The 13,601-nt window shown below is 32.7% G+C and overlaps 1 protein-coding gene across 1 annotated transcript in view; it reads left to right on the top strand.

The window, feature by feature from the left end:
* The window catches only part of LOC121123357 (2-amino-3-ketobutyrate coenzyme A ligase, mitochondrial), a 28,287-nt gene that overhangs the window by 3,090 nt on the left and 11,596 nt on the right, over positions 1-13,601 (top strand). The window contains 1 exon segment of the mRNA XM_040718472.2: positions 13,228-13,457. Within this exon segment, the coding sequence (XP_040574406.2) occupies positions 13,228-13,457 (230 nt within the window).

Raw genomic sequence — 13,601 nt, 5'->3', positions numbered from 1 at the left:
TTGACTATAAAAATAATTTTAATTTATTCTGAGCTTAAGGAAAACAATGACATGATAGACCCTATGTAATAATTATGAACTAAAAATGTCTGAAATTATCTGAAAATAAATCTGAGGACTCAAATTGAGCTCGACAAAAAGATTAAAAGACTTGAACTTGAGAGCAAAGACATACGACTATACTTGGATTTGCAGTATAATTACTTTTTCCACCTATGAGTAATACTGCATTCAGGACATAACAGCCTATTTAAGTATCTCATTTTGATATCCATAAATGTATTTTGCCACATTTAAGGAGCTAATTGGTCAAACAATACTTCACAAACGTTATCAATCGACAACTTTTTATGATAATTATGGATATTATGATATATAAACCTCAACATTTCGTTATTGTTGAAATGAACCCATTTCTGAGATCATCAATGTATGTTTTATTTTATTTTCCAAAGCTGTTCTCATTATTCTTGAAGAGATAACATATAAGTATAAAGTGATTACTAATGCATGAAAGACGAAAAGCAACGCTAAGGATTAGTTGAGGAACTATATGTGTAAGTCCTTGCTGGACTATAATTGAGGATCGGCATTGGAGTGATCCCTGCCTTGATATTCATTGCTAGATACGGAGTGGGATTTGTGTTTATTTCCTTTCTCCCTATTATTTTCCAAACCTGTTTTCATTTAGTCTTGAAGAGAGGTCATTTAAGTATACAATAATCTGGCAAGTAAGCAACTTCCCTAGTATGCAAGTACAGCTCTCTGCACACCGTCAAGGGGACACAGAGGCGTGATTAAAATGTTTCTTTTTGATGGGGAGGAGGGGTCCCTGGCTTAGAATTTGTTTTATCGAGTGATATTTTTAGTGGATAACATTACCAAAGGTTAAAAAATATGGAATTGGAAGATCTCCATCTTTTTGAATTGCCACCTGAAAATAATTTTGTACTTACAAAACTGTCATCATTACTCTTTTATTTTTGAAGAGAGAACAATAAGTATAAAATAGTATTAAAAGAAACACTTGATGATTTGTTTCCGAGTTATAAGTGTACGTCCTATTTGAATTCAGAATATAATTGAGGATTGGTATACGAGTAACCTATATATCCTTGCTATTACGGAGTGGAATCTGTCATTATTTCTTTCCTCTCACAGCTGATTATTATATGTATTTTGCAAAGTATTTTTATGCAAGAAAGCTTTTTTGAAAATAGTGTGTAATGCTAAAAAAATGTTTTTCCAGAAGAAAGAGTAATTTTTCATTTGTCCAAACATTATGTCACCTTTAGTGTCAAGGGGAAAAATAATGATCTAGGTAGAGATTTATTACTGGTAAGTAAAGTATGACCTAAAATTTATAACAAGGACCTAACCACTTGACCAGAACTCCAATGTAGATATGTAGTCTCTAACTAATGCATATATGAAGGAACACGCCACATAAAATTACTAACATAAAATGAATGTATTTCATCAAATTTATTAAACAATATATCAAAGGGATCTCAACTTGTCTTGTCTTAAAGGTTCTATAATACTCCCAAAGAGTTTGCGTCCATTACGATCCATTAATTTCTGTATAAAAACAATACCGATAATTAAATGAGTTACATGCGAATAAATTAATAAGGTGAAACGAAATATTGATTAAATAAAAGCATATAACTTTTAGATGCAGATTCTTATTTCGGAGAGTCGTACTTGTATGATGGAAGAATATCCTTAACTCCGAAACCCATTTTGAAGCTGTCGATTGACACGAAGTCGGTTCGATATCCCATTTCAAGACTAAAGATTCTGTCCGACTTAGACAAGACTTTAAAATGGCCGAAATATGTAGGAGCCAGGGATCGTTTAATCGGCTTATATTTGACAAAAACATAATCCAACTTCTTAAGAGCTTCCAACGAATCCCTCACTCTCGCCAGAGGCTCGGAGATAACTCTAGGTAGAGCATGTTTCATCTGATTGAAAGTCTCAAACATGCTCTTATCGTTGGGCATACCAGTGCGTTCGGTTAACTATAACGGTAGCCTCGGAGCTGAACCTAAGACATAGTGCATTGAAGAAAATGTTGCTTCTGTAATAGCTGGGATGGCAGAACGAAGGCCCAACATCACGAAAGGAAGAGCGTCTATGCAAGATTCACCTTTCTGTTTCATTCTTGAAGCGAAAGTAGTCTTCAAAGTCCTGGGAAATCTCTCAGTAAGGCCGTTGAACTTAAGGTGATACGAGGTGGTGAATGGGCTACTCGAACCGAGAATTTGTCCGAAGCATTTCTATAGGGAACCAGTAAATTGAGCTCCCCGATCGGAGTGTATATCTGAGGAACTCTTAATCTCGATACATATACAGTGATAAAGGCGCTCGCTATAGTTTCTGCTTTAGTGTCTTGTAAGGGAAGTACTCCTGGCCATCTCGCAGCCGTATCCAACCCCATTAGTAGGAATCGATATCCCTTTGACAGAGGCAGTGGCCCAACGAGGTAGACGTGAATGGTACTTAGCCTATCGGGATTTTGATTAAATGGCGTTATTTAATAAGGTTTTTTATACACAGAGGGCTTTTTTTTGACAGGACAAACACTCACCGATCAGAGACTTAACATCAGGCCTCAGAGATAGCCATACAAAGCTATACGGGACATACACCGGTGGGAGTTTGGAACAGATCTAACCAGACCCTCCTTACACATAGTCCCTAACAAGTTAGGAACGAATGATGTGTCCAATAAGCGATTATTAAAGGTAACAAGAACTTTCTTGAACGACATCGATTTGCCCTTGAGAAGATCAATGACTCTTCTTACACGTTCTTGAGGTGAGATGCACCATTGTTTCAAGGCTTTCAATTTTAAATTTTCATTCAAAGAAGTCAAATTCACGGGAGGTACATATCTTAAGATATGTGAAGGCAGCATAGATACGACAATGTTTAGCTTGTGGGAACACTCTTTTACTTTTTGGGGTTTGTAAATAAATTCTGCCCTCATGAACCAGGTCTCTGGATCCTCCTCGTTGAACCTTGGAAGACGTACGTTGGAGCATCGTACGGCGTGCGCTTCGCTGGCGGAAGGACTGCGCTCGAAAATCGTGAGGCAATCACGCCCAGAGGAAAGGTCCTTTGCATGAGTAGAAGGCATTTTTGCAATTAAAATCGGTATCACCAATGAAGGAACACACCACGTAGAATTACTAACATTAACTGAATGTATTTCATCAAAGTTCTTAAATAACATATAAAAGGGATATTAACCTGTCTTGTCTTAAAAGTCCTATACATATCCTTAGTTAATGGTCAGTTCAGACCTCTCTAAATAGTACTTGAGGTACTAAGGAGTGCTTGGTATGGTAAACCATGAATTGATTTTCGGTTTCTTTTTTTTAACACGATGCAGATTTTCATCTATGATCCTCAGTAATGTTGTAAATCCGGGGTTTTTCTTAGATGGCCTGTTTTTTGGAATTGGTAATCTGAAGAATGAATTTTCTTTTCCTTAATAGTTGTCATTATTATTTAATTCCTGAGTAGGGAACATCCTTTTCTAAATAGATTCAATTATATTCAAAGCCTGTTTGAACGTTCGGTTGCGCTCATAAAAGACGGAGCGTAACCCTCAAGATTTGTTACGGAGTTATAATTGTAAGTCCTTGTTGAAATGAGAGTAGAATTTGGGATAGATATCAGAGTCATTCTTGGAAATTTCCTTGTTTATTTCCTTTTCTCCTTCCTCTCTTGTCCTAGATGATTCTAGTTGATCTAATGAAACATCATGAGCTCCTCCTAAACATTTTTCAATTTGTCAGGGTTACCATGTTGATTTTTTTTTTTACCATGCCCATTCTACACTGGATTATAATTATATAGATTTGAAGATCATACTACGCAGAGCTTATAAAAATAAATAGTCCCTTTAAAAGTTGATCCATACAATGCGAATGATCTGCTAACCATAAAGCTTTAAAACAAGTTGGCCCAATACGTCCGTTAGTTTAAGGAGATTTCCTTTGAAATTTGACTCCCTGTAAGATCTCATTTTTGAGATGTCAGTACAAATAATGTTATTTTATGATTTTTCCTTGTGAGATTGCATAGTTAATTATAGAGTAATATTCAAATATACTCGATGCCCCTTCGAACAAAAAAGTTATAAAAAAATAAAAAGTACCCAAATATTAATCTCGTGCTCTTCGTTTTGCAAATTAATTTATCTTAAGATAATCATTGATTCAATTTAGAAATATAACACCATGCAACAGCATTTTTGCACGCAGGTTAAAACTCCCATTTATTATTGTTATTAAAGCCGTAGAACACGAAAATAACCATTAAAACTTTCAACTTCTAAAAGTTTGGCCTTTAAATCTTTAAAAAGAAAAATCAAGTTTTAAGAGTATAGCAAGGATTCAGTACCATATTTCGATATGAAAGAACTATATAGATAAAAATCAAAGTAAATAACATATTAATACAAACATTCATAGTTTGAAAAATGAATTATTCATTACTTTATCTTGATTACAATCAATAAACAATGTATATAAACACTAAAAAATCGAGTAAAATGAAGGACCTTACTTTGAAGCGAATATATATATATATTTTCAAGTGCTTTATATCCTGGCTGAAGTGAAATAATAGACGTTACATTTCAATTTTAAAAAGAAAATGCCTTTAAAAAAGGTCGATTTTGATTGATTTTTGGTCAATATAGTTTTTAATAGATAATAAGGAATTTTCATAAAATAAGTTAGTTAGGTTGCATTGAATACAGATTACAATAATATTCCAGGAGAAAAAATTGAACTCTTCATTAATTTTTAAGTAATCATATATACTAATATGAAAAAATAATTTTGATGTAAGGGGCTTAAAACAAGTTTATAGATGCTTCATATTCAAAATAGTTGATTTAATTTTTTTCCTCCGGAATATTGATGTGATATATTTTCACGCAACCTAATTAGCTTAATATACTGTATTTCTCAATAAATATACTGAAGAACTAGTCCATTTCTTTAATAACTTTGATTTATAAATTAATAATGGAGACGATGTCAGTAAATTTTATGTCTTTCTAAGCCCCTTTCGCATATGTATTATTTGTTGACTTTTGGCATTAATGTTGATGACCTCTCCCCCTCCCAGAATAGTTTAAAAATTTGTGTCTTTCAGTTGTACCCCCAAAATTCTCGAACAGTTTATATGAAATCTAGTCATAAGTTTCTCTTAAAAGCCTGCAGCTCAAAAGCGATGGTCAATTTTGCTCACTTGATTGCCAAACGGGCAGATACTCCTTTGGTAATTAAAGAATTTGGCTCAAAATCCTGTAACTGGGAGAAGCGATATTTGAATCATCTCTCAAAAAATCTCAAATACCGGGCCGTCAGAAAGTCTTGGAACATAAAAACATTGAACAATTGATTACACCTAGCGGCTTTAAATGAAATTCTATGAAATTTAAAAAAATCAGATCTAGAGAACATTATTTATGAATTTTAGTACCTTCAGCCTCAATCATACGCTCCACACGACCCGGGAACGCTTTGCACACGTTGACAACGTTGTGCTTTGACATTGATGGCCACTTTTTCTCAACCAATTGATTTAGTGCTCAATACCGTTGTCTACAGGCCTAGCTTTTAATTCGCCATCGGATGAATTAATCAAGGGGATTCAGGTCGGGGCTCTGTGGTGGCCAGAATCCTTAGCCCAGAATTTTTTTTGGCAATCCAACCCTTCACGATTTTTGTTGTTGAGTGAACAAGAGTCGTTCAATATGTCGGAGAGACTTTCTACCAGCTTTTTTACGGCATTGGACACCATGAAATGGCTCACCAAACGCTCCTTCGCCATGTTCGTCATCTTTGAATTTTTCAAACAAGCTTTTTTTTTTTGCTGGTTCATGCTTTAATTTGATCGACATCCACTTCTATGACGATCACTGATGTCTTCCTTATTTTTGACCTTAACCCCCACCCTCCAGACGGTGGTCTTGTAAGACATTAAAGGTATTTACAATATCAAAATTGATAAATCCTGCGCGGACTAAACGAGCCACTTCTTTCCTTTTTTACTCCATTTTCGTTAATATTTATCCTAGGAACTTGGTAAATTAATTGATCAATAGGTAAACAATCAGTTGTTCCTTTTTGGTACACAACTTTTGTATAAAATTAACCAAAACCTCTCAAAATGCAATTAAAATTATGTTTCAAAACTTTTTGACTACCCGGTTTTATCCCTTTGATGCTGTTATATGCTTCTTTGTTGCTGTTTCATCCCCTCAAATGATCACAAAAAGGAATCATAGTTGATTTTTGGAAGAACCTCCTGACTTCTGACGTAGACGTTTGTCCCTCATATCCAGGCTGAAATTCCTAAAGAAAGAGGTAGCTTGATTAAATGTTCTGACGATTTCCTCACTATTCTTTCAAAAACCATCATCCGCCACACAGATTCCAAGGGGTTTGATGCTAATTGTGGTACGGAAACATGGTCTCCTTTTTCTATCAGTCCTCTACACTTACTCAATTCCTTTGTTACAATTTATTAAAGATAACTTTCTGAATAGAGGCATACATCTTCGGATTGAGTTTATTGTTTGAAAGGGCTCTCACCTAAGACCAAAGTATCCAACTTGTACACTAACTTTGTTTGTATTATAACTAGAGTTGAATTGTTTGTTTTGAAAAAATTACCTTTGAAAATTAGAAAAGGAAAACGGTTGTTGCGTGTGCTTGTTCTTCTTTTTAATTCATTACTTAATAGGTCGTTGTGATGGTGTTAAATTCTCCATCTGAAGTAAGAATTATTGCCTACCTTTGGTGTAAATTACCCTTCCAAAAATGTTAACTTTAATTATAATTTATAACAAGAGTTTATAAGTTTATAAGGTGAAATGAGTGCGAGGAAAAAGCGGGAGCAAGTCGTACGGCATTAATGAATTAAGAACCTTCTTAGTATCAGCTGTTTGCTGAGTTACTGCTATAAAGAAGACTACATTTGAAACATTTAAAGTAGAATTCCTTCAGGGAAAATAATATAATTATATTCAAATTCATATTTTATAATGCACTTTCAAAACAATTTACACCATAGAACCTAACAGAAGAAAGACCACACGCAACATCTTTCTAATTTTTGAATATAGTTTTTGCGTTACAAAAATATCAACTCTACTCATATGGAAATACTATTAAGGGTAATAAAGTCTTATTTTGCTAGAATATCCATTTTACTGCCATATAATATTAAAAACCTGTAAATGAAGGCTCAAGTGTACCCGCTACAAATGGGGTAGAAGAAGGGGGAAAATAATTAAATAATTTAAAAGGCCTGACTTTTTTATATATGTAAATATTTAATTATTGAAACCTAATTAATAAATTTTTTAATTATAATTAATTATTGGTATTCCGTAGTACATTATAATGAGGTATATAATTACTCGTAAATACATGATATGAGCACACTTTTAATAAATCAAAATTATATGAAAGCATCATGCAATTATAATTATTAGTTAGTAATTATTGTGACTGATGTTGCAATTAAAAAAGAGTAATGAGTAAACTTGTAACTTGTATCGTCTGCTCATTCAAGTCACACACTGTAGGAGTATATATATTAATATAGCAAAGTATGTATGTTTGTATGTATTTATGTTGAAAGTAAGTCATCTTTGATCTCTAAGATATAACTATACAATCGAGCATGCACGTCATATTAAAAAAAAGAGAGTCCTATCAGTCTTTGAGACCAGTCCCTTAGTCTGTCTGTTTTTGGTTGATTTTTTAGCCTAGTAGGAGTAATCGACATTGCTTGCAATTACGCAGTTTATCAAGCACATAATCAAAAATCCTCCTCAGACAAAAGGACATACGACAAACTTGTCTTCATAAATATAGATTAATGAATATTTCTAAATACACGAGGGAGGGGTCCCTATTTTTACACAAATTTGAATGTACAAATTTTATTTTCAATCTATTAGCTAAAAATTCGTTTGACATATCCATTGAGATTAAAGTTTAAATATAATTTGAAAAAAAAATTCAATGGCAGTTGATCTAAGCAGAAGCGGCATTTCATTACTAGATTATTATCTTAGAACCTAGCAATATCTTCTTTATTTAAATAGTAGTTACATCTTGAAGTGAATTTATTGATTAAAATTTTAAATTCGTATTAGATAAATAATTTTTTTGAAGACGAACAGTTAATTTTTTGTATGAGCCCGTGAATAATGAAAGATAGCCCATTCAGAATTTTAATGAAGAGGAAAGTAATGGTGAAGTTGGTGACCTATGGGGTCGTAACAGTGCTGTTTAGCTGTTTATCGAATCTCTATTTGAACTGGAAGATTGTGAAATTGTCAACCCTGCATCTCTTATTCTAGTTGTACCAAGTTTTAACTCTAATTCTGGAAATTATTCCTCTCAATCGACCCCTAATTTATCCAAATAATAAAAGTGGAGAGGGTAAAAAAAGGATTGTTTAGAATTTTTCCAGATATTAAAAGGATAAAAATATTGGGATTTCCAGTCTATGTAGCAAAAATATACAAGTTTCTGGTGGCAAAAGCACGACCTCAATGAAACGCCATTTTGTTTACATCCATGAAGTTGCTTTAAATTATTTTATCAATACTACTACTTTACAACCATCAATCTATGATTATGCCCAGAAAAAAGTTGTCTGACTCTCGAAAAGAAAAGCTTGATCAAAAGGCAGCTATGATTCCGATCAATGATCTAAAACAAATAATCCTTTGTTGAAGGCAAAGGGTTTAGAGAATAGAGCTAAACACTTAACCCCAAATTATGATCCTTTGTCTCGCAATAGGAAGACTGAATATCTTCTCCCTAAGATATATAAAGAGAATAAAATGGCGGCCCTCTTATGTATTTCTTATAAGTCCTTTTATAGATCTCATAATGTTGCAAATATTGGTGAGCTTTTGAGTGACAAGGCTATAGAGTTTGATCTAATCAAAAAGTTGTGAGTATTACTATTGATTATGGACCAATTATGTATTACGGAGTTTAGCGAATCAGGGTTGAATACGACATGGATCGATTGCTTTGCACATAGTTAAAATTTGATTATGGAGAATACTATCGAGATGTAACAAATAATTGAATCATTTTAAAAAGAAAAATAGCAAAATTTATGACTAAGATCAAAAAAATTATATATGCTAAATAACAGTTCTTTGTAGCTCAAGGAAAGGTCATCAGAAACATAACTTGACAAAGTACATGCTGCTTTAGGATGTGCCTACCCGTTGGAATTCTTTATATCTTATGCTGGAGAGATTTTTAATCTTCAAGTTGGTTCATTTTAATAAACTATAACGCTTAATTAATTTTTTATTGATATATACCCCAAATTTTATGATCTGATTCGTAATACCCTGTCTAAAGGGAAAAGATCAAATACAATTAATTTCAAACTAATTACAAATTTACTAAGGAGCTCGTTTTTATGCCGACATACTACCTCCAATCGGTAGACCAAAGCATTAAGTGTCAGAACGTCAGATATTTAAATTTAAATTAAGTGAAATGTATAATTATGTCCATTAGATCCACTATCTGTCTCTTTGTAAATATGGGGAACGAATATAAAAAAAATAGTTAGGACGATCAATTTCAATGATTGGAAAGTAATTGAGGACCCTCTGGAAGTGTTAAGAGCTATTTATTCTATTACAGTAGAAATAAGCTCCGAAAAGAAGGTCACCACATCTAAGATTGTCCCAGTCTCAAAACTATTATCAAATTACATCAACGAACCTAAATTTAATGAATATGAAGATATTATTGATTAATGGACCATCTACAAACGACAAATGCCTACTCATGAAAGTGTAGGGTTAACTGAAAAACGATTGTGGTAAAAAGGTTGGGGACAAAAACGTTGTGGTAATATCATCGTGAATGAAAAAATGACTCTTAACCTTTCAAAATTAGTATCATAGGGATGAATAAACCAAAACGGGTTTCCCGGTAAATTATTAATGCAAAGTTTGTGGGCCTAAATACTCCGAGCAATCCCAGGTACTACTGGTTGTATTGTATATAGCAATCGGTATAATCCTATTTTTAATTTAATTAACCTTAGACAGTCGTCTGATAACTTTTCATTGAGACGTTTTGGAGGGATAGTTGTTTTATACAAAAAGATGAAAAATTTAATTAACAACATATTTTATTTATAACTGTGGATGATTTGTTGATTACGGCATTAGAAATTGGCGATTCTGAAAAGGTATTACAAATGTTGGGTTTGCCGGAATACATCCGGTTCCAATTACTTGATTTGAAGGAATCAGACCGATTTAAAGTCTTTGCGTGACAGCAAATCTAATGAGATAAACGTTAGCTCTCTAACTTATCTGTAGTTATTTGCATTCAAATAATTTTGCAAATTTTAATCAGTCTTGGAGATTGATGTTTGTAACGAAGCCACCAAGAGCACCACAGCCATGTTTATTACGCGGCTTACTTTCGAAAAGACTTTACTTTTTGAAAAGAGGTAGTAATTTCGTCTTCAGTGGGAGATGTTAACACCACGACGATCTATTAAAGAATGAACAAAAATGAACAACTCGTTTTTTTTTTATATCTGCTAAAAAAATCTAATCCCTATCAAAGGGACGCATGAAAACAGAAAACTAAGTATGGCAATAATAAAAGGGTAAACGGTTCATGCGTGTGCTCTTTTTTTCTTTTTCTTCATGTGTTGACATCTTCCTCTAAAAGAAGAATTCTCGCTTATCTTTGGTATAAATTGATTTAAAAAAGGAAGATGCAATACATATATATGAATTTAAATTTTAAACCTAATTATGGATCTTTTCCCTGCAATAATTCCATTTTATTTTAGAAGGTTCTCCTCTTTATAGCAAAAATTCATTTCCCCCTCCAAAATTATAAAGCAGGTAGCGTATATTAAGAAGGGTCATAATTGAGGGTTACCATATGTCGTCTTGCTCCCACTTTCTACTCGGTCTCTTACAAAATAACCCATCTCTATCAATAAGATATCAACGGGGAAAAAGAGTAGGCATTTGATTTTTGTTTGTATAAAATACAATAAATTGTTGTTTTAAACACTTCAGTTCTCTCATAAAATAGGATTATAAAGCATTCACTTATAAAATAAAAGTATAAAAACATGTCATTGGATGATTTTCTTAAACGTTCATTAAATGTATCTCTTTGTGAATTTAAATAAAGGACATGAAATATGAGGTAATTTATCATTTGTTAAAAGAAGCATTTAAGATGGAGAGGATAACTAAATTATCTTAACTTAAAATATAATTATTTCTTAATGAGTTAATTCTCAATAGATCAATGGTATATTAGTTGGTTAGATAGGGAACAATAGCAACCTTTTTTACTTAATTACTATATGAGCTGGTTGTACTCAGTCACGGTAAAATTTGCACCAAAATACTTAAGGTTCTAGGAATATTGCCCTCTAAAAAACTGTCATCTATGGATAATTGCACGCAATCATAATATACAAGGTCGTTCATGTAAATCCGGACCTACCCTAACTACATCCTGAACAATAAGGAAAGCATTTAACTCGGGCATTTCAATGCTAAAGTGAGAGGTTGAACGTTAGTTTAAAGTTAGTTGCGCAACTTTTAATTTAAAATAAGTATTTACGATGGAGGAGACCCGGAGGAACACTATCATTGAATTAGCTTGCACGGGACATAGCCCAGCGTACATCAAGGAGATGATTGGGTATCCAAAGAGGACAGTCAACATCGTTTATAACCGCTGGAAGGAGGAGGGGGCATAAGATAAAAGCTCATAAGACCTGGAGTGATAAAACACCCACTCACAAATTCCTCGTAGGCCTGAAATGGTGCGCAAAGGTATTTTCTGGGACTCCAAATCAATAACTCCACTTTCTTGCAAAAAAAACAACAACTTGTAAATACAATTTTAAACCTCTAATTTCTTCTCTTATTAATCAGGATGCAGTTAAAGGTAGCCCAGATTTACCTGAACGCCCCAGATATTAAGGAGTATCACGGGAATAAAAAATCAAATTCTTGCATTAAAATATATTTGCTCGGGAAACCCTGACAGAACCTCCTACCCTTTTTTTGCCCGGAAAAGTTTCTTTATTAAGTAAAAAAAATCTTATCTAATATTTTTTGTGATAAAGAAAAAAGATTAACATATTTAAAAATTACTTTTATTTATTTAATACATTCCTAATGATGAATCCGTCACTTTTAGAGTTCTATAAATGCTGCACGTCCCAAAATATAGTAAGAGATTAGACGAAAAAAGATAAGCATAATTTATGAAAAGGAGTAAATTTAGCTAATATGTTATTTTTTATTCAATATAAGTTTGTCTATAACAATTAAATACTAATAATATTTCCTTAATCTAAAAGGGTTATTATTTTTACATTTATGATAAATGTATCTATATATTATATCGAACTTGAATATATTACATAAAACACAAGTCATTTTTTTAAGTGGGTATAGCTTTTTTATTTATGATAATAAAAAGTGTAATTTATAATTTTTTTACTATTTACTTCATCCAGAAACCTTTCCGGGCAAAGGAGGGGGTTGATTAGGGCTTCTGGGAAAATTCATTTTAATGCAATTATTTACAAGTCCCAACTTTTGAGCTGCCTAAAGCCAAATAATACAACTTGCAATTTCTTTGTCTTAAAATACATGATTTGGCTAGAATTCGCACTTAGTATAGCACGAACACTCCACCTTAAAAACAAAATTGAGTCATGTATCTCAATTTGTTCCGAAGGTATGGTCGATTATTCATTCTTTAGGTTTTGTGTTAATTTGATATTGACCACTTAAAATTTAATGGCATCTTACTTTGACTGACCGTATTTAATCTTCCTTCCAAATTTGATCAAAATCGATCTCTAAAGTTTGGCGTAATCCTGATTACTCACAAATAGAGGCAAAAACATCAACTCTATTCAACTTTGTTAGTGGGGGTAATTACAATATTGATCGTTCTACAAAATTACCAGCTATATATTGATACTATGATATTTTTTTTTTAAATTATATATTAAATTACTGAAGTAATTTGAATATAGAATACTTATATTTTAGTCATTTGTATTAAAGAACCCAAAAAATAACACAATTAAAATAAAGAAAATTATATTCTTTCATGTTGTATGTTTTTCCCAAAGTATTTTGTGATATACTTCGACATACTCATTGCTATGTCCCACGTCCAATGTCCTCCTCTGCCTTGAAGATTGTGAATAAACGCTTAGAGGAAGAGTCGGATAGTATATGCTCTGCTGGTACATTGAAAACAGAGGGAGTCTTTTCTTTCCAACAGGACATTAATATCCGTGTTGATGGCTGCAGCGGACCTATTTTAAACTTTTGTGCCAATAATTATTTGGGTCTTTCAGTAAGGATTATATTACAGGGCCCGGTGATGAAATTGATACAAAAAAAACCTTATCAGAAAATATGGAATACAATCGTTATTTAAAAAAAATAACAACTGATAACTGATAGATGTCTTGCATCCACTGAATCGAAATAATTTATT

Source organism: Lepeophtheirus salmonis, chromosome 8 (assembly GCF_016086655.4).
Source record: "Lepeophtheirus salmonis chromosome 8, UVic_Lsal_1.4, whole genome shotgun sequence".
NCBI lineage: Eukaryota > Metazoa > Arthropoda > Copepoda > Siphonostomatoida > Caligidae > Lepeophtheirus > Lepeophtheirus salmonis.
Note: the sequence above shows the minus strand (reverse complement) of the source record. Positions and strands in the feature narration are given on the sequence as shown.